The sequence below is a fragment of the Cetorhinus maximus genome, chromosome 5 (genome assembly GCF_964194155.1).
Source record: "Cetorhinus maximus chromosome 5, sCetMax3.hap1.1, whole genome shotgun sequence".
NCBI lineage: Eukaryota > Metazoa > Chordata > Chondrichthyes > Lamniformes > Cetorhinidae > Cetorhinus > Cetorhinus maximus.
The window spans coordinates 64,476,144-64,498,908 of record NC_135883.1 but is presented as its reverse complement, the minus strand read 5'-3'; the positions used below and the strand labels follow the sequence as shown (position 1 = coordinate 64,498,908).

Sequence of the window (22,765 nt, the reverse complement as noted above, 5' to 3'; positions counted from 1 at the left end):
ACAATGGACAAATGATTTTTATCTTATCGAATTTCAAAGCTCACTCCAGTGCCTGCACTATAACTCATATGGACAGAAGTCTGAGGCCAGCTTTAGACTTTAGTGACCATTCAGCAAAATCAGAAGGAGGCCATTTGGTCCATTAAGTCTGTGCTAGCTCTTTCAAAGAGGAGTCCAGTTAGTCCCACTGCCCCGTTCTTTCCATATAACCTTGCAGTTCTGTCTTCTTAAGTATTTGCTCAGTTCCCTACTGTAGGCTGCTGTTGAATCTATATCCACCATCCTATCAGACAATACATTTCAAATCTTAACCACTCGAGTGGAGCATAAACACCAGCATGGGCTGCTTCAGCCAGAAGGTCTGTATCTGTGCTGTATAGTTTAAGTAATCTTATGTAATCCACTTGCTGTGCAAAAACGTTTTTTCTCATGTCACCTTTGGTTCTTTTGCTAATCACCTTAAATCTGTGCCCTCTGGTTATCGACCCATCAGCCATTACAAAGAGTTTCTCCTTTATTTAGTCTATCTGAACCCCTCATGATTTTAAACACCTCTCACAAGTCTCTTCTTAGCCTTCTTTTCTCTATGGAGACCAACCCCAGCATCTGCAGCCTATCCATGTAACAGCAACCCCTGTTCTCTGGAGTCTCTCCAAAGCCTTCACACCCTACCTAAAGTGTGGTGGCCACAACTGGACACAGTACTGCAGCTGGTTTTACATAGGTTTTGCATAACCTTTTGGCTACAACACTCAAAATCCTGGAACACCCTCCTTAACAGCACTGTGGCTGTGCCGACACCACATGGACTGCATTGGTCCAAGGAGGCAGCTCACCACCACCTTCTCAAGGGCAATTAGGGATGGGCAATAAATGCTGACCTAGCCAGTGATGCCCACATCCCATGAACGAATTTTAAAAAACTCTATTTATAAACCCCAGGATTCCATGTTTTTAATCTGCTTTGTTAAGTCCTACCACCTTCAAACATTTGTGCACCAAGACCCCCAGGTCTGTGTTCTTGCACCCCCTTTTAAAATTGTACCATTTAGGATGCATTGCCTCTCCTCATTCTTCCGACCAAAATGTATCACCTCATACTTCTCTGTGTTGATTTTCATCTGCTGTGTGTCTGCTCCGCTCCACCAACCCATCTATGCCCACTTGAAGTCTATTAAAATCTGGTTCAATCTGGGTCTTTTTAAGAATAATTTGATCCCAGATGCCAGTTAAAAGTTACATGCAAGTGAAAAGACCACCATCCTTTCTTTTTATTGTATAAAATTATCAAATACGTGCACAGTTCATGAAAAACTACATTCCAATTGTCCATACGCCCATGGAACAAAAAAATGTGTTGGGATTGTGGTTAGTTGTGGGGAAAATTGTGCACACAAGGCAGGTGATATATTACATCATCTTTATCCAGGCCATTTTGCTTTGATTGGAGAAAATAACTAACCTGTTGGATTAATGTGCCGCTGATATTAAAGATTGAAACTGGAGTAAAGTGTTTCAAGGGGAAACTTCATTTAAAATATTCCAAGTTGCTTGCTAGACAGTCTTGGCTGCAGCACAAATTCAATTCTCATGTAGCTTGCTTTACATTTATTCAGAGTAAATGTTTAAGCACAGATTTGATCAATGACACAATGTTGTAATTGTACGCCTTACTGATAAATACCATGAAAGAATGCTGTCTCTGGCCTGTGACTCTGAACAATGATCAAGTCTTAAGCTGCTGTTTATACCATAAATGCCGGTCTCAGCCTGGTACCTGTATAGTGTGAAAGTTACGCTGCTGTTGTGGAGCAGGCTGAGATAACTGATAAAGTACACGCATACTGAGATGTGTGAACAGAGTTCTCTCGTCCAGATGCTCTCATAACAAAGCATCATGGAATTTTGTAGAGCAGAATCTTAATCGCCTGTCATGACTGTTCGTCCTGTCTGAAAAATCATCTGCAGCACCAACTGCATAGACAATTTCAGCAATCAGTTGCCATTTCCTCAGTAAAGTACTCGCACCACCATCAGTGCACCTGCAGGCATTCCTTCCCATTCATCAACAGAACAGCTTATGGCTCCCTCAACACTCAGGTGTTACGCAACCCCAGCAAAAGGTTCTGCCAGCAAAATGCACATTTTTCTGGCCTGAGCTTGCCATGTGTGCATCTTGAGTAAATCAATGATATCATAGTTGCTGAGCAGAACTTAATTCATGCCTCGGAGGTGGGGCCCATATAATTGGGCAGTAAGGTGGGGGGGATAGAGACCCCGTCACCTTCCCAACTCCCCCTGATTAAATCTGGGGTGGGAAGGTTCGAGGATGGACTTCCTGCTAGAGGCCAATTGAGGCTTAACTCACCATGGCTGGTACTCTATCAGTGGTGGGCTCACACCATGTGGGTTTACCTGGTGGGTATGCCTGTGGCCAGGAAGAGGGGTCCCCACTTGGGCAGCCCATGCCCAATAGAGAGACCTGCAGTGGCAGTCTGCCCACAGATGAAGAACCCGCCTGACCTTAAAACTGATCCCCCCTCCCTCCTCCATCCCCATCCCCCATCCCCATCCACTGGGACCTCTCTGACCTGTGCCGCAATCCTGGCTCCAGTGACGATCTTTACCCTTGGGCTTCCTGCAGTACCAGCAGTGGCCACCGCACCCAGTGGTACTGCTGATGTCTGACCAGCAGCCCTCTGCAGTGGGAAAATACCCCTGAGGACAGCAATAACCCTGACTCTGACCAAGTAAGTGACTGGTTGGCACTAAGCGGGTCGGTGGGCTGCCTAGAATGCCAGGGCAGGGTTGCCACCAGCTCTGCAGCCAGTGGACGGGGCCACTGTTGCGACCATTAAATTTCTCTCATTGAGTAACTTGAATGGGGAAGACTGTGGGCCCGAGTTCCCTCATTCAAACCGGTAGATTACCCCTCTGTGGAATGCCCCCTGCACACAAGAATGACTTATATTTAATACAATAGAAATATAAAAGGGATATTGTGACAATACTCAAACGGTCAGACAGTATCTGTGGAGAGAGAAACAGTTAATGTTTGAAGTTGATGACCTTTTATCCAAGCTAGAAAAAGTTAAGAGATGTATAATGTTTTAAGCAGGAACACAGGCAGGAAAGGTGGGGGAGGTGAGGGAGGTAGGAGAGATAAATGATAAAAGGGATGATGGTGTAAGGCAAAAGGAGATGGTAATAGGATGCGTAAGGAAACAAAAGGTGTGTTGAGAGGAGGAGTAAATGGCAACAGCAGAACCATTAGCAACAGTTGGTGTCTCATAAATGGGAGCAGGGTTAATATTTCAGGTGACCTTTCATCAGAACCTTGGGTCTGAAAGGTCATCAATGTGAAACATTAACCCTTCTTTCCTCTGTCCACAAGTGCTGCCTGACCCCCTGAGTGTTTCCAGCATCTTCTGGGTTTTTTTCACTTTTAGATTTCCAGCGTCCGCAGTATTTTGCCTTAATATAATAGATGTAATTTCTGATGTTTCAACTACTCTTGCAATTTGGGCTGAATGAGTTAGCAGAATAACTATATATTCTGTGCAATATTACTTATTGAGAAAGCAAAGCTTGCAGAAGAGGTGGAGGAAAGCAGGCTTCAGGCTAGGATTAGGTTAGGTTAGGTTAGGGGAGGGGCAGCATCGATCGCCTGCAGCTTACCAGCCAGTGTTCCTCGTAGGACAGGTGTGAGAGATAATTCTTGTTGTCTTTTGAGGCCTGTATGCTGGGCCATTCTTCAAATAGGACAGAATGCTGAACTTAGTACTAAAAATTTCCCGTTGGGTTTTGTTTTGGACATCAAACCAAACACTGGCTCAGCACTCTCACTGGCTGAAACTGTACAAAATGAATGAAATAAAAATTATGCTGCTCATGAAATTGGTTTGAACCCTCTGAGGTTATTAGGCAGGTGGTGTATTCGCTTTGTAGAACTCCGGCCCTGGATCCACCACGCGTGAAAAATCACTCCCAATGCATTGTATTCTTTACTGTGTGGTATTCCCAAATGACAGAGCAGGGGAGGAGGATTCTTGAGAGGCCCCCGAGGATCCATAGACTGCCGACCTTGAATTATTACAGAACTGGATGGTCCTACCTGTGTGCAAGGAAGAGCATGTCCAGATTATGGTGCTTCTTGTGCCACTTTCCCAAAAGCAGTTAACGACCAGCCACTGGCAATGACTTGAGAACAGTCCATCTCCTTCTGTGCCTTTGCATGTATGCTAATAATGGGATCTAACTTCAGACTGCAGGTATATTTTTCTTCCTTATGGCTGATGTATATGTAGAGCAGCAACAATAATTTTACATTCAGGTGATTAAACCAGATAATTGCATCAAGAATCAAATAATCATTGAATGATTGCATCACAGAAGGAGGCCATTCAGCCCATCTTGTCCCTGCTGGCTTCTTCAAGAGCAACTCAGCTCATCCCACTCTGCTGTCTTTTCCCTGTAGCTCTGTAAGTTTTTCCTCTTCAGATAACAATCCAATTTCCTGAATCTGCTTCCATCATAGCAGGCAGTGCATTCTAGATCCTAACCACTCACTGGGTAAAAAGGTTTTTTCTCATGTTGCCTTTGGTTCTTTTGCCATTCAGCGTTCTCTCGTTCTCGACCCTTCCACCAATGAGAACAGTTTCTCCCCTCTATTCTGTCCAGAGCCCCCCTCCTCATGAGTAGTGGAGTTTATTGCTGTGATGCCATCTTCGTATTTATGAATCAGCCGTTGAGTTGGTATACGTTTCATGGTCTATTCTGGGTGACCACAATCGCACATTGAGCTTTCAATTTTCCATTTGTCCATCAAGTATTTGCATCCACCATGGTTTGTGTGGATGCGGTTTAGAGTTGCCCATGAATTCCATGGAAGATCGAGCTAGGGATCTGCTGAGTTAGGTCTTTTGCAAGGTGTTTGCGACCTCTTGTGAAAATCATACAGCTTTCCCAGCTCCATCGGGCTTTAAGTTGCATTGGCAAAGGTTACGGATGTGGGTCCAAAGGGCTTGCGTGACTTCAAACAGTATTGGACAAAGTTGTTGAGTCCCTGATGGATGGGGAGACGGCAGCTACTGATTTATGTAAAACAGACAGTTTTGCACACCTGCAAGGTTTTAGAACCGCTCATTGATTGCTGATTCTCTTGTGTTTCCAAGGACATCAAAACCAATCTTAATCAGACTTTGACCTCAACGTCATTAGGCAAATTCCTGAGAGATGTTCGCACAACTTTGTACCTGAGCGCTCTCCTGCAGATGTCACTAATGCTGCTCCATGATAGTGCAGAGAGGAAGCAGATCTTGCCACATGATAATGCCCAATTGATGTAGCATCCACACTCTACCCAAAATAGATGGCATTGTGTTTTGCAGCGAGGGAAATTAATTTCTTTTCTCATGAAGGATCCTCCATCAGTGGTTGTACAAGGCCAGAAACATGAATTGATTCAGCAGGGACTGCGTTCACACACAGCCAACCCTCCATTCACCACATTGCCCCTTCCTTAACTGTGATCAGGAACTCACTCTGTATTGCAAGATTAAGCCTGGGGCTTAACTTAACCGGCCATATAAATACTGTGGCTATAAGAGCAAATCAAAGGCTGGGAATCTTGTGGCGAGCAGCTCACCTTCTGACTCTCCAAAGCCTGTCCATCAAAATCAGGAGTGTGATGGAATACTCTCCACTTGCCTGGATGAGTGCAGCTCCAACAACACTCAAAGAGCTCAATACCATCCGGGACAAAGCAGCCCGCTTGAGCAGCATGTTAAACATTCACTCCCTTCACCATTGGCAAAGTGGCAGCAGTGCGTACCATCTGCAAGACGCACTGCAGCAACTCACCAAGACTCCTTCAACAGCATCTTTCAAACCTGTGACTATCACTTAGAAGGACAAGGGCAGCAAATGGACACCACCACCTGGAAGTTCCCCTCCAAGTCACTCACCATCCTGACTTGTAAATATCACTGTTCCTTCACTGTCATTGGATCAAAATCCTGGAACTCCCTTCCTAACAGTACTGTGGGTGTACCTACACCACATGGACTGCAGCGGTTCAGGAAGGTGGACCATCACCTTCTCAACGGCAAATGGGATGGGCAATAAATGCTGGCCTAGCCAGCAAAGCCCACATCCCGTGAGTGAATAAAAAATAAGCTCACTTATACCCATCAAAGTGTTTGTGACTGAGCTGATATGTGCTTCAAGTGACTTGTGTGTGAATATGTGCGTTTGATGGGTACAGCAATGGCTCCCTTCTCCTGGGATTGTACCCTTCCTGTAAAACAAGATGGCACAAAATAATCACATTGGCATTAGTTATTTTGTTGTTATTGTGACTACTTTCTATGTTTCAAGGAAGGTGGAATCTGGTTAAAGTAAAACTCATGGCCATAGTGAGCATTTACAGTTATGATCAGAAATGCCAGGAGCGTAGCTATCATTACAAAGTTTAGCATCCCATGCTCTTGAAGGCCTCCCAGCCTATAACATCCAGAATTGCCTGCTGGAAGGTGGGTCCAAGGTTTTATTTGTTGTGTGTCATCACCAGTCTCACTAAGGTGAGGTCAGTGTTACTCTATAAAGAATTGTACAGATTGTTTGAGATGTAATTTTTTCACGAGAAACAAATCCTGAGCAGTAATGTATATATTACCAGGTCCAGTAAAACGGAGCCAATTAAACTGGAAAAGAGTACTTCTGCATAGTCAGTTCTATCTCTTAAGGCTAGTTTGAGGGTAATTGGTAAAGTTAGTTTGAGAATATTAACCTGCTGTAATGGTTGGGGAATATCTTCATTCTCTCCCACTTATGTTTCCATTTGAGAAAAGTATTGCCTAAATTCAGGTTAACAATATTCTTATGTGTAAGTATTCAGTTAACTGACACTAGATGACTCTTGTAATCTTCTATGGTAAAGACTTCAACTAATGTGAAACAGCTGACACAAACACTCACGTATAAATATAAGGTCATAAGGTCTTTTATAGCTGTACCCATCTAATACAGTGTCAGAGAATTGATAGTGTTGTTTTTGCTTCACTTGGTCCTTTTTTGAAATTGGACACCCGCTTCCTCATATCTTTCCAAATAAGGCAGCTTGTGGAGACTGTGTTGATCTCCCATGTGATGTCCTCCCATGCTGTTGGACTCTCTCTGTGCCAATAATGCCCAACATGTTGAGCAGCGCCGTCAAGGCCTCCAAGAATTTCTAGAGAAAGATCACCTTTCTCCTCTGTGGAGGGCTTTTCTCCATTTTTTCATGCTGTCCGTAATATGCTGAAGGACCTCGACAGTAAAACACCCACTTTAGTGCTCCAGATGGCGTGCTTGGCAGCTGGACTTATGCACTGAGCATTATTTTTTCTCTGTGTGTTAATTAAAGGGCTTAACAGGTGATTTCAACACCATTATTGCAGGGTTTTTTTCTAATTAGTTGCTTAGCAACGCATTACACACCCTAGCTGTAAGAAAATATTCCTTCTTGTTGGGATCTCGAAAACCATATTTAAACTCTTTCCTTGTTCTCTCCATGACTTACACCACCCTGAACCTAACTGATATTGGACTTAATTAGCTTTATCTTATTCTGCATCCTTATTGAATCTCTCAACGCAGTAGCTGTTGTCTTGCTTTATACTGTTGACTTAATCTTGTCTCAGGTGTTTTGACTGTTGTGATCTTGTACTTAAATTTGTTATTGTTGGAATATTGCTTTCCAGCCCTATGTAGTGTGATGTGATCTCTTTATTTATTTTTTGGCTGGGATTTTTCTCATGCCTATTGTAGCTAGCTATTGCTATGTAAGGCACAATTACAGAAGCATTTTTAAAAAATACTAATTTATAGATAAGGAAGAAAGAAGCATGGACATTTTTCCCAAAGGACCATAGAGCTGTAAGATAAATTACCAGGGAAGTTCACTAAAATAGATAGTATATATACTGATTCAAACCACCATGTTTTGTAAAGGATATCAAAGTACAGAAAAAAGATTTGAATAGAAAGGATAAACCTATCAAGACATGCTGGGGCTCTTTTCTCTAGAACAGAGAAAGGTGGGAATGGTGACCCAATACAGGTCTCTAAAATTATGGAGAGGCTCTATAATGTATATGTAGAGAAAATGTTTCCATTTGTAAGGGAGTCCAAACTATGGCTCATGAATATAAGATGGAGCCGGATTTTATGTATGGAAGTGGGTAGCGCAAGTTGGGAAATTTTTTGACTTGCCAGATCCATCTTGGTAAAAAGGGCCCTGAATCATGAGATTTTTCCTCTGGAGGTGGGGGCGGCGGGTACGGGGTGCATGGCTCTTCATACCCTCCATGCCAACTCATACCCACACCGACCCATCCCCCCATGGCCCCTCATAGTGCCCCGCCAATGCTCACGCACCATGGGGAGACCTCAGGAACCATATGTTGATGAAAATATTAAACTTCTAAAAATCTAATGCAGCTCTCACTACACAGACCAGAGAGTGAAAAGAACTCCCATTCGTGAAAGCACTAAAGCTTTTAAATCTCAAGTGTTTAATCGCTTCTAAAAACAAACTTCTGTTTATATCCCTAATCCTTTAATAGCCTCTTTAATCTGTAAATCAAACTGTGAACTCAGAACCCACTTATTTATTTAATTAATTAGTTAATTATTTAATAACTAAGTGAAATGGAATGTCAGTCCTATTTTGGGTGATGGTACACTAAAGAACATGGTATTCCATCCTTGTGTGCAGGGCCAGATCCTTTTTAGTGTTTGAGTGGTATTACTCAGCTGACAAAGTTAAAGCCATTCCCTAGAGGGAGATGTAAGCTGAACATATAGTACAGGAACTCGGTTTGTATCGTTCATGCTCCCTGTGGGGGTTCAGAAGCATAACAAAGAACAAAGAAAAGTACAGCACAGGAACAGGCCCTTCGGCCCTCCAAGCCTGTGCCGATCATATTGCCTGTCAAACTAAAACATTTTGCACTTCCGGGGTCCGTATCCCTCCATTCCCATCCTATTCATGTATTTGTCAAGCTGCCTCTTAAACACCACTACCTGCTTCCACCGCCTCCTCTGGCAGCGAATTCCAGACACTCACTACCCTCTGCATAAAAAACTTGCCCCGCACATCTCCTCTAAAGTTTTCTCCTCTCACCTTAAATCTATGTTCCCTAGTAATTGACTCTTCCACTCTGGGAAAAAGCTTCTGACTATCTACTCTGTCCATGCCACTCATAATTTTGTAAACTTCTATCAAGTCGCCCCTCAATCTCCGTCGCTCTAGTGAGAACAATCCGAGTTTCTCCAACCTCTCCTCATAGCTAATAACCTCCAGACCAGGCAGCATCCTGGTAAACCTCCTCTGCACCCTCTCCAACGCCTCCATATACTTCTGGTAATGTGGCGACCAGAATTGCACACAATATTCCAAGTGTGGCCTAACCAAGGTTCTATACAGCTGCAGCATGACTTCCCAGCTTTTATACTCAATACCCCTGCCAATGAAGGCAAGCATGCCATATGCCTTCCTGACTACCTTGTCCACCTGCATTGCCACTTTCAGTGACCTGTGGACCTGTACACCCAGATCCCTCTGCTCGTCGATGCACTTAAGGGTTCTGCCATTTACTGTATAATTCCTACCTGTATTAGACCTTCCAAAATGCATTACCTCGCATTTGTCCGGATTAAACTCCATCTGCCATTTCTCTGCCCAAGTCTCTAACCGATCTATATCCCGTTGTATCCTTTGACAGTCCTCTTCACTATCTGCAACTCCTCCAATCTTAGTGTCGTCTGCAAACTTACTAATTAGCCCAGTTACATTTTCCTCCAAATCGTTTACGTATACTACAAACAGCAAAGGTCCCAGCACTGATCCCTGCGGAACACCACTAGTCACAGCTCTCCATTCTGATAAGTACTCTTCCACTGCTACCCTCTGTCTTCTATGACCAAGCCAATTCTGTATCCATCTTGCCAGCTCACCTCTGATCCTGTGCGACTTTACCTTCTGTACCAGTCTGCCATGAGGGACCTTGTCAAAGGCCTTACTGAAATCCATGTAGATAACATCCACTGCCCTTCCATCGTCAATCATCTTTGTCACTTCCTCGAAAAACACGATCAAGTTTGTGTGACACGACCTCCCCTTCACAAAACCATGCTGCCTCTCACTAATACGCCCATTTGCTTCCAAATGGTAGTAAATCCTGTCACGAAGAATCTTCTCCAATAATTTCCCTACCACCGACGTAAGGCTCACCGGCCTGTAATTTCCTGGATTATCCCTGCTACCCTTCTTAAACAATGGAACAACATTGGCCATTCTCCTGTCCTCTGGGACCTCACCCATAGCCAGTGAGGATACAAAGATTTCTGTCAAGGCCCCAGAAGTCTCCTCCCTTGCCTCCCTCTGTACTCTGGGGTAGATCCCATCTGGCCCTGGGGACTTATCCACCTTAATATTCTTCAAGACGCCTAACACCTCTTTTTTGATCTCAACATGATCCAGGCTATCTACACACTCTTCCCTAGACAAATCGACCGCTATGTCCTTTGGTGAATACTGATGAGAAGTACTCATTTAGTATCTCTCCCATTTCTTCTGGCTCCACACACAGATTCCCACCTCTGTCCCCGATTGGGCCTACCCTTTCCCTGGCTACCCTCTTGCTTTTTACATATGTATAAAAGGCCTTGGGATGTTCCTTAATTGTGGTTGCCAATGACCTTTCATGACCCCTTTTAGCTTCTTCCTACTTTCTTTATATTCTCCACGGGCTTCATCTGTTCCCAGCCTTCTAGCCCTTACGAATGCTTCCCTTTTCTTTTTGACTAATCTCACAATATCTTTCGTTATCCAAGGTTCCTGAAAAGTACTTATCCCTCATCCTAGCAGGAACATGCCGGTCCTGAATTCTTATCAACTATAATCAAGCACAGTAGGGACCTACCATTCATTCAGTTCCCCTAAACATTGGAGCTCAGAATTGGAATGAAATGCAGTTATAGGAAAAAACCCACATTGCCCTGTTGATTTCCCAGCTACAACTGAAAGAGTTTTTATTTGCCCATAAAATATATATTCATATAAACCCACTTACGTGTGAACACACAAAATAGGAGCAGGAGTAGGCCATTTGGCCCCTCGAGGCTGCTCCGCCATTCAATAAGATCATGGCTGATCTGAATGTAACCTCAACCCCATGTTCCTGCCTACCCCCAATAACCTTTCAACCCCTTGTTAATCAAGAATCTATCTAGCTTTGCCTGAAAAACATTCAAAGACTCTGTTTCTAGTGTAGAGGAGACCGTATAACCTGCAGCAAATAGAGTATACTAAATTGAAAAAAGTGCGAAGAAATCGCTGCTTTGCCTGGAAGGAGTGTTTGGGGCCTTGGACAGTGAGGTGGGAGGAGGTAAAGGGGCAGGTGTAACACCTCCTGCAGTTGTAAGTGAGTTGGGAGAGAGTTTTTTTTCCCGTGGGGCGGACAGAGAAGGAAGAGGTTATGAGCGTAGATGGATACAGGAAGTGATCAGAGATGGCCTTATCTGTGATTGATACGATCCTGAGAGTCTGTAACATTGGGGAGAATATTTAGCTTGGCAGGCGGGTGCGCGCCCGACCCAACCAAGCATAAAATGATGCGTGATGACATCGGGCGAGCATCCCGACATCATCGCTCACTCGCACGCTATTTTGGTCAGTGGGCGCACACCGGGGTCGGCAGCACGCCCGTCAACAATTAAAAGGCCTATTAAGGCTATTAAAGTCATAACTGAAAGAAATTTAGTGCTGCCCCTTCAACCTTACAGTTGGTGGGCGGATGAAAAGGTCAAGCGGCCTTTGTATTTTTTAAGAAACCTCATCCACAGGCGGGGTGAGGTTTCCAACAGCGATTAATAATGAAATAAAATATTTTAAATTCCATTTATAACATGTCCCTGCTTATGTGACAGAGTCACATGAGGGGACATGTTTCACAACATTTTTAAAATTTTTATTTTGAAAACTGTTCTTCTCCCTGAGGCATCTCTGTGCCTCAGGGAGCTTTTCCAGCGCGCACCCACATGCATGCGCAAAGTTCGCACTTGCCCTCCTCCCCAACCCCCACACAGGCAGCGCTGCTGATCACGTTTCGCGCTGGGCAGGCCTTAATTGGCCCGCCAGTGTGAAATCGCGGTCCGGCCCTGATCGCAGGAGGCATTCGGCCTCCCGACCACCCCCATCGAGCCCGCCCGACGAGGGAAAAATCCTCCCCATTGTGTTCTATCATTCAGCAAATTGAGACTTCTCCTTGTTTGAAGCCTAAGCAAGAAATATTTTGAAATCGATAAAAGAAGCCTTTATTTCTCGTAAACGTTCATTTGATTGTTTTAACAATCAATACACACAGAGCTACTGCAGTGCCAAGTTAAAGTGGACATTAAAAGGACCAAAATAGAATTTAAAAAGATAACCCTCAGATTCATTTCCTTTCCTGCTCATTTTCTTTCTGATTTTTCTCAGTTGGAAAGTGCTCAGTTGGTGATAGGCTGCACATTACAGCTGGTGAATGACATTCCATATTTTAAAGGAGGTGTTAAACCTTTTTAAAATAAACGTGCTAATGCCAACATCGACATAGGAGACAGGGCAGTATTATATGGACATGCCTTCAGCAGGAATCTCTAGGTTCATGCACCTTCTGAATTAAACAAAACCTGAGCTGTTGATTTCATTATTTCACAGAAGTCTGGCCAGTGGCTCATTTCGAATAGTGGCGGGGGGAGGGCATGTTGAATATGATTAACTGTTGAATAGCAAGAGAGTGTTCATCCCTTCCTGAGATAGATTACCTTGCTTCCATGTGACATTTTATTTAATGATTCAGCTGAGAACTAAAGGAGTGTGTGCAGCAGATGTATTTGAGTCACTGTTAGCCCTGCAGCTTGAACCCACTTGATGTCTTGGAAGCAGAGTACTGAGCTGTTTGCCCCACTGGACTGCAGCCATTATTGTCATTTTGGTTTCATTTCCCTGTATATAGGAATAATTTAACAGTGCTTTTTGTTATAACAGGAAGGTATATTGTTGCCTTTACCACATGAATCCGAGCGGAGTGGACCGTACGTCTGTCAGAGAATGTGCACAGCTTTGATCCCATTGAAATCAGTGAGTGAAAATTAGGCAGTTTGTATAATGAGTGACTGATTCACTCTGCCAAATTACTACCTTGAAGATGAACATGTGCCCCAGAAGTTGGTAGAAACTGGCAATTAGCATAGGAAAGAGAAAGGTTAAAGGCTCCCATCTAGGTACATCTCTTTCAAATGCTGAGTAACTGAATTGTATCTTCTGATTTTATTTGATGTTCCCAGATGCACTGTTTTCTTTTTATGTTCACACATTATTTGCTTTTCATTTTATTTGAGGAAAATTATAGTTATAGTTAAGAGGGCTTCTACTCACAGATTGTTGTAGTTCTTTCTTCTGGTACCATCTGATTCCACTGTGCAAACAAACAGGGCTGGATTTTAATAGTTGTCATATTCCCCACGCCCCTCCCGCCCCCTCCTGCCCTCGACTAAAAAGTCAGTCAGAACCTGACCCACCAGAAAGCAGCTGCCCCATAGCTGTTTTAAGCTTGGAGGGGCATTAATTGCCTCAGGGTGAGACCTTCACCCCCCTACAATCCGATAGTCCCAGCAGCACTAGGTTCAAGTGGTGGCCACTGCTGGGACTGCAGACAGAACCCAAAGTAGAGGGGGTTATAGAAATCAGACTGAAGGTCAGTCAGGGGTTTCGGCAGGGCTTGGCTGGCAGACCCCAGCGAAGGGGTTGGGGGGCTGTGAGGCTGGGGGTGTAGGTTTAAAATTGCGGGGGGAAGGCGGCTGGGGGGCTATGACCTTTAGAAGATGCATCCGATGGGTACAGGGGATCCCCAAAAGGAGGTGTACCCTCCTGCCCGACACCAGACCACACAGTAAAAGCTGCCAGGCTACCCACCTGGCGTGGGCCTCCACCTGCCACAGGTAACTTAGCAGCAGAAGTGGAATGAGGCACCTAAGTGGTTATTTATTAGCCACTTAAGGGCCTCAATAAGCCCAAGAGCACACAGGCCACCTGAGACCACCCCTGCCCCGTTAAATGGGAGACAGACTGGGGGCAGGTGGGCTACATTTTAGAAATTCAAGCCCATATCTTTGTGATTGCAACTGTTGAATGGTCCTGTGATTAAATACCAGGAATCCCTCAAACTCACACTGTATAAAGGATGTTCTGTCCAGGTTGTAAACATACCTGAAGGACAATTTGTTAACCGTGCGCACGAGTGAGTGCTCTATAATCTCCCTGAGGCACGGAGCTGCCTGAGGGAGATGAAGAGATATTAAAAAAACATTAAAAAAATAAAAATGTAATGAAACATGTCCCCTCATGTGGTGCTGTCACAGGAGCAGGGACATGTTATTAATGAAAAATTAGTTTTTGTTCTATTTGTATTTGCTTTTGGACACCTCATCCCGCCCATGGATGAAGTTTCCAAAAATATGCAAAGGCTGCTTGGCCTTTTCTCGTGCCCTCCAACCATTAGGTTGGACAGGCAGCGAAAAAATTAATTTAATTGATAACTTAATGGCCTTAACAGGCCTTTTTATTGTCAGCGGACGCGCTGCTGGCTCCAGTGTGCCCACCGACAACTATCGCGCGACTGCGTGTTGATGTCAGCATGCTTGGCCAAAGTAGTCCACGTGTGTCATTTCACATTCGAGCAGGTTGGGCATGCGCCCGCCTGCCAAGCGAAAATTTCTGCCCCAAGTGTCTACTGCAGGTTTTAATTAAAAAAAACACTAATTCATAAAAACCCATTTACTACATTTACATTCCTTCAACTACATTATCCCTTACAACAGCAAACATTTCATTTAATTGGATAATCCCTTATAAAAACAAGCATTGGAATTCATAGCCCCACTTCAAAGAGTCCATAACCACTTGGAGCTATCAATCAAACTGTGAAATGGCAGGCACTCTACCATGATAATGGAGAGTTGTGACATTAGTCATGCACCACCAATCAAGTAATGGAAGCGCTAAGGCTTATGTCAACAGACAGAGTGAAATAGCAAGTAATCATTTTTCTTAACACTTCAGACAGTTTTTTCAGAGTTGAAGGGCAAGAGTTTTAAATGCCTTGACAGCTTGACAGCTCCCTTTGACAGTTCAATTTGACACTTCTGACAGTTGTTTTGACAGTTCCAATGAGCTTCACAGTTCCAATGAGTTAAGCACTTTTTACGCACCTTCATGCCCAATTTTAGAAATCCCAAAGGGCACCTGACCTCCCCCAATGGGCACCTGACCTCTCCCAAAGGAGGCCCTGAGACCATACCCAAAGGGATACCTTACATCTCCAAAAGGGTACCCTGACCATCCAGATGAATCCACAAAGTTCAGACCTGCCGCTACCAGATCTGTTCCGCACACATGGTTCAGACAGCCCTCACACCAAAATCACACGAGTGAATTGAGCTCCTGATTTCTATGGGCAGCTGCCTCCATGAAATGTGCATGTGGGAATCCTGACCCAGGCTCATTCCTGCCCTCGTGAAGATGGTAGCCGCTGTGTTCAGAGGCAGGACTTCCAGATTTGGGCCTCTTCCGCCATTTTTGACATAACAGAAAGCTTCTCCATTGTGGCGAAAATCCAGGCCTGGATCCCAAAGGAGTTTAAGCACCAGCTGATTGATGCCATTCTGCCATTGCATAGATGATTGATGTGGCCATGTTTGAAATATTAAAGGTGCTTCCATGATGCAGCAGGTCCCGGCTCCCTGCAGTGCGCACACAAAGCAGGACTTGCAGATCACCGATGTGGTAGCCTGTGAATTCCTAACCATTAATTTTAGAGAGGAAAAGTTATTCGTTGAGCAGCCACAATTTACTGAGATGCACTCCCTTGAAGAGCTGCTCCCCACTGGATGCACTGGATAATGGTATCATCCCTGTTGTGTGCCACACTAAATTGGATAGTCCCCAAAAACAGGCGTGGGGACCACGTTGTGCGATTAGCCTGTACCCATTCGACCTGATGCAGACAACACGCCAGCTTGGTGCTGCCCGCTCAGTTCAGTGATTGCTGTGCGCAGTCGGTGCTCACCCTGTTGTTCATTGGCTGCACGCACCAGCAGGGGGGCTGAGAATCATGACTTGCTGGCACCGCTTAAAACTAACCCGCACCACTTAGTGCTGATATGCACCTCCTAAAAAAGGGAGGTGCATTGTGGCTGGAGCAGGAGCCGGCCATGGTACAGGAAGGGAGCCTGACCTGGCAAACAGTGAGCAGTGTCATAACATGGGAGGGAGTGGCCTCCAAGGTTATCGGAGGCTGCTCTGGACGTCTTGTTGGAGGAGGTGGAAATGGGGAGAGATGTCTTGTATGTGCAGTGGGCCAGGAGGCCCTCCAGACACATGGTCAAAAGGCAATGGGAGCAGATAGCTGGGTAGGTCAATGCCAAGAGTCATGCTGTAAAGACCAGGATGGAGAGCCGTGCACACGAGGTCAAGGTCAGCGAATGCATTTTTAAATGCCATTTGCCACAAACTGCTCCCAGAGCCTCAGACACTGCTCAAGTCATCACGCTGTCATCACTCACCAACCAACAATCTCTATCAATCGGAACCCATAACTAACGTTCATAATGCTTCACCTCAGCCTCATACACGTAAGACTGCTGCAAGCCGCACACCTACGTCCGAAAGCTTGCACAAACACTCAGCTCTTCAGCCATGAAAGCCGCAGCAGCCAAACAGGTTGCACAGCCCTCACAGACATACTTCCTTCTCTCCTGCAGGACCAGGTGGCAGACAGTTGGACCCAGCAGGAGCTAACCAGAGTGAGGTGGGGGGCAGGCACCCCTGCATGTCCTCACCCCCACATGGAGAAGACAGTACTGGCCATTATCAGGGTACCCATTGCCGAGGCTTCGGCCAGAAGGGAGGCTGAAAGCATCAAAGATGACTGTAACCTCGTACTTAATCCTCCTTCTTACACCCCACGCCCCCCCTCATCACACACCCTCCTCTGATTTACAAGCTGCAGCTGCTGTTTTATGCGTGTAGGCTTAGGCTTTCCACCCCTGTGAAATTCTTCAAGGGAGTTGTCTGTGTCTGTGGATTTTGCGTAGCACTGTTGGAAATTTCAGTTGTGATCAGCCGATTTGTACCTGTAAATTTGGCAATGTTGATTGAACAATTGGCTAGAGAATCAGCAGCAGCTTATACCAGAGGGGAATGGAGAATGTTGGTGTTCGAAAGACCACCTTCAAACTCACTATTTGTGTGTAAACTTAACCCATCTTGGGAAATCTAGGATCCTCGCTTTATGCTTAGGGGGGGGGATGATAGCCACATAGCACTGCATGACAAATCACTTCATTGGGTCTGGAGTGGGCGAAGACCTTCTGCAATACAAAGAGAGATGGCTTGGGTAGCACTGGGTCTCTACTGCCAGGATTTCCTGTCAGGCAGAGGTGGGCAGCTGTGAGTGTCTGCCTATGTGCAGCTTGGCGTGATTAATGGAGGTGGGACTGCTGGGATAGTGTCATCTGTTGAATTCTCATTTATGAATTGTACATCAAGAGTGTTTAATGAGATGCAGGTGAAGGGCATTAATTGGAGTTTCACTTGCGTACGTACAGAGATATGCTCACTGAAACTGTGTGTGGTTGAGGTAGGAGTTATATGCTTGTAATGTTTGACTCTGTAAATAAATATAGTAAAGACTGAGTAACGATTGGCTCCGTATCATCCTTCACTAACTAACTTTCTGGATTAGAACATCATCAGTCCCACCTTCAGTGAAGCACCTTCCTTAAGCATGAGTGGGTCCTCAGAATGTTCCAGGCTTACATAAAACAGAAATGCTGGAAATACTCAGGAGGTCTGGCAGCATCTGTGGAGAGAGAAACATTAATGTTTCAGATTGTGACCTTTCATCATGAATATAATTTCTTGCAACATGCACGGTTTGGATATGATGTAGAAAATGATGAATTATATTGAATGTACTGACTATCATTGAAACACCACCAAATTGTCATTTGTTGCATTCTATTTACTATACATTTTTTGCTTAATTACCATAGATTTTAAAAATGGAAGCTGTGGACCAGACGCTAAATTACTATTTTGTTTCATGGTTTGGACCAAGAGGTAAGTAGGCATTTTGATACACTGCATATATAGGCTATTTTATCATGCAAGTGTTTCAGCAGGAATGTGATTAATATTTTACTGTACATTACAAGATGTAAAATATTGTGTGAACATTAATCCAGTTGGTGGCACAATTGGTGACAGTAATGTGCATCTTATTATGAGTGCAGTTATTTTAATGGGCCCAGGCATTTAACCATATTCAATTTGAAACTCAAATAATTAGCAAACAGTAGATGAGAAGAACTATGCTGAGCATACTAATCAGCATGACCCTAGGGAGTTTTAAATAAGATGAGAAATTACAGACGAGTTGAAAAAACTGATAGAGGATTTTTTGATAAATGACCACAACTGTCACAAGTATCAGTACAGATGTTGGGTCTCTGTTCCACAGGGTGGATTGTCAAAGCTGCATTTTCCTCTGCCCATGTTACTTTTCTTTTCTGGCACCCTGTGTCTTCCGTTTTGTTGTGTAATTAAATGCGCCCTTTTTCTGTTGCAACATACCAGGTTGTTCATACAATTTCAACAATCCTCAGCTTACTTCTGAAACCATTCTTTTTGTCTTTACTTTGGCAAAATCTTACCGACTATTTTAATTGCCCCCATGTGGTAGGAATTTCAGTCGTGCTGTCTTAAAAATAAATGTTGTAATTTGAAGATTTGTTCTACAAGATGTTTTAGAACCATTGCAGAGCATATAGCTCTTGGTCATGTGTTTTGTATTTCATTTTCTGTTGTTTACCACCTTTGTCAAGTGGAAAAAATGTCCTGTGCACTGACCAGGTGCTGTTGTATGGTTATCTTATTTTCCCACCGACAGAAACAAATTTCCACCAAGAGAGTCTTTAGTTTCCTCATTGTGAATGATACAGTTGAGAATGCTGATCAGATTCTTTAAAGCTGAAGTTGTCTAAACTCTGCCCAAATTGCCTATTTGCCTCGCTGGATTAAATTTTCCAGCTTCTTATCAAACCTTTGTCTGCACTTGGGCTTTTATTAATTTGGTAGACTTTCTGTGCATACTCATGTGCAAATTCACCAAGAGGATTTAAAGAAGCATTGAACTTTCAACATGCAAGGTTTGTAAACCACAGAATTGTTACAGCGCAGAAAGAGACCATTCAGCCCATCGTGTCTGCACCGGCTCTCCAAATTAATTCACTTTGTGCTGTTCACCTATCTTCTCCCCATAATCCTGCATATTCTTCCTTTTCAGATAGCAGTCTAATTCCCTTTTAAATGCTTCAATTGAACCTGCCCCTACCACACTCTCAGGCAGTGCATTCCAAACCTTAACCACTTGCTGCGTGAAGAAGTTTTTCCTCATGTTTCTTTTGCAAATTATTTTAAATATGCGCCCCCTTGTTCTTGATCCCTTCATGAGTGGGGACAGTTTCTCCCTTTCCACTCTGTCCAGACTCCTTAACACTGTTAAATCATAGAGAAAGTGTAAAGGACTATTTTTCATTAATATTTTACATGGTAGCATATTTTCGCGACTCATTGTTGTGTTTTGATTGTCGATTTTCGTTTCTCAGACTCTGCTTTGGTTTTTCCTGTTCTTACGTTTCCTTTAATTTTTAACTCTGCTCCTATTGCCTTTTGCCCTGCTCTCATTCTTCTTTATGCCCTAAAAAAGGCAATTATAAGTCACCTGTTTATAATGATTAATGCCAGTCCCACAAGGAAACGTTTAAATAAGAGAGTTGGAGCTTCATTCAGGGAGTCCATCTTAATTAAAACCACTTAAAGCCTCAGAAAGCTTCATCTGATTGTGGGTTTTTTGAGTTCTTGGAGGAGAGTTAAAATACGTTTTCCAATTCAGTGTACGCCAGATGAAAATCCATTACTGTAAACAAGATTATACTAAATTGGATGCTTAATCTAGCAGAATTATGATAATTTGGGAGCAAGAGAATGGCATTTAAATAATGCATTCTCTATACATCATGATAGCTACAGGTACACTGCATATATTGCGACACCCATTGCTTTCCATTTAATTTCTTTCTTTGCTTTCTTCGAGTGTTAAAGCAATAAATGAAGTGGATTGCCAATGTTACTTGCGTGTGCAATTGATACTGCTTCTCTGGTTGGCATTCCTGTCCAGTTGTTTGTATAGTTTTTATTTTTATTTATTTGTTCATGGGATGCAGGTGTCACTGGCAAGGCCAGCATTTGTTGCCCATCTCTAATTGCCCTTGAACTGAGTAGGCCATTTCAGAGGGCAGTTAAGAGACAACCACATTGCTGTGGGCATGGAGTCACATGTAGGCCAGAAGGTTTCCTCCCCTAAAGGGCATTGGTGAATCAAATGAGTTTTTACAACAATTGGTGATAGTTTCATGGTCACCATTACTGATTCCAGATCCTGTTAATTGAATTTAAATTCCACTAGCTGCTGTGGCAGTATTTGAACCAATGACCCCAGAAAGTTGGTCTGGGCCTCTAGATTACTAGTCCAGTGACATTACCACTATGCCACCATCTCCCTGACTTGATTGCCTAGATAAAAATGGAATGGAACTACAAATGCTGAAGATCCAAAGAGAAAATATTCAGCAATTCTATTAGCATCTGAAAAGAAAGAAGACAGCTTAACTTTTCAGCTCTGTAACAAAACGCTACCTGTCAATCCTGTTCACAGATGCCATGCACATGCAGGATTTCCTATTTTTATTTCCTTACATTGCCCAGCCATCACTTTTTCAGACTCCCTCTTTGTCCTTAGCTTTTTGTTTCTCCCAACACCATCACCTTGCCTAGCTGGTCTCGGAGCCCTCTGTCTCCATGTCCATGACTGGATTTTCCTATTTTAGAAATCGGTAGGCATAGTTCTCATATACTTTAGTCTTTCAAGTATCCATTCATTACTCCTATTTGTTGTGTGAGAACACTAAGGGATTTCTGTATATCCTCGCATGTCAAGAGGTTTGCAGCTTTCAGTATTTCTGTTTTGGAGTTGCCCATGTTTTACATGCATAAAGAGATTTTAGTCAAGTCATCCTTTCCAAAAATGCCGTACTCATTCTGCCCCCTGCCTACCCAGCCCGTCACTCTTAAGATCGGTGCCTGTTTTCAATTTTTGTGCCTCCTCGAAAGTCTTTGAGGCCTGTATTTCCCAGTAATTTCTACCTTTACTGTTTGGGCAATAAATTAGTGTATAAGATTGTCCACTCTTAATAGAAGCTCCCAGAAATGAAAATTGCGAGAGCTCTATAACAGACCATTCGCCATTTTGCCAGCCAAGCAGCGAAGATGAAAATGACCCTCTATATCTCTGTTCCTCCCTCTCTTACACATCTATCCCCCCTGGATCATGATAAATGCCACTTCTGGACTTTTTGACTGGATTTGGAGCAATTGGAAAAACTGAATGACAGCTTGTCCTATTGATTACAAGCCCTAAAGAGACATTGCTACTGCTTTCCTGAAGGCAGGAGAATCTAAGTCTTCTAAATGGCCATTCAAGAAATGCATTATAGGCTTAGTTTTGTCAGTTTCACACTGAGATATCATTTTTGAAACAAACAATTCTGAATGGTTTATACATTGGCACAGAGAGATGAGGCTGACTTTGCATTTACGGTTGCACAGTGTTTCCTTGTCTCTTAAGTCAGCACAATATTAAAATTGCCTCAGACCAAAGGGAAACATGAAAAGAGCTGAACTGATTCCAAGAAGAGCAGAGTGGGAATCTCACTCCTGTTTGTCCCGGGACAGGTTAGGCATTGACCTATAATCCAAAGACAAGGTTTTCAGATAACTTTTTTAATTGCTTCAGATCCATGAACTGCTTGCACTTCTCTATAAACTTTAATGCACAAAAATGTCACAAGATACTTGACAGATAATAGAATGCCCAGTCAGACAAGGGGGTATTATGACGAGTAACCCAGAGCTTGAGCAAAGAGGAGGATTTTAAAGAAGCTCATAAAAGGTGGATGGGGATGTGTAAAAATGGAGGGGATTAGGGAGCGAATTGTGAAGCCCAGATTCAGTCATGGCTTTCAAAAGAGAATTGGATAATCACTTGAAGGGAATACATTTGGAAGGCTGCAGTGAAAGGGCAGGGGAGTGGGACTAGCTAAATTGCTCTTGCAGAGAGTTTGCACAGGCTTGATGGATTGAATAGCCTTCTTCTGTGCTGTAACTTTTCTGTGATTCAGGAGCACGAGGCCTAGGCCGCTAAAAATAGGGCCACCTGTAGAGGTGCGATGGATGGGGTGGGGGAATGCAAAAGAGGCCAGAGCAAGAGATTGGGAGGGAAGTTGTTGGGCTCGAGGAAGTTGGGCTAGGGATAAGAAGGGGAAAAGTCATGAAGGAATCATAGAATTTAAACACACTAATGAGAATTTTAAATTTGGGGCAGTTGAGACACCAATGTAGGTCAGTCAACAGGTGATGAGTGAATGGGACTTCCTGCAGGAGAGGATAAGGGCAGCAGAGTTTTGGACGAGCTGATGTTTACAGTATGGGATGCCAGCAATGAGAGCACTGGAATGGTTGAGTCTGGATGACAACTTCAGCAGCAGATGGGCCGGGGTA

The 22,765-nt window shown here is 43.8% G+C and overlaps 1 protein-coding gene across 2 annotated transcripts in view; it reads left to right on the top strand.

Moving 5' to 3' along the window:
* The window catches only part of elovl5 (ELOVL fatty acid elongase 5), a 108,839-nt gene that overhangs the window by 35,890 nt on the left and 50,184 nt on the right, over positions 1-22,765 (top strand). For both annotated transcript variants that reach the window (XM_078541920.1, XM_078541918.1), the window contains exon 2: positions 18,142-18,208. In XM_078541920.1, the coding sequence (XP_078398046.1) occupies positions 18,151-18,208 (58 nt within the window). In that variant the 5' untranslated portion in view covers positions 18,142-18,150. The remainder of the gene's footprint in view (positions 1-18,141; positions 18,209-22,765) is intronic.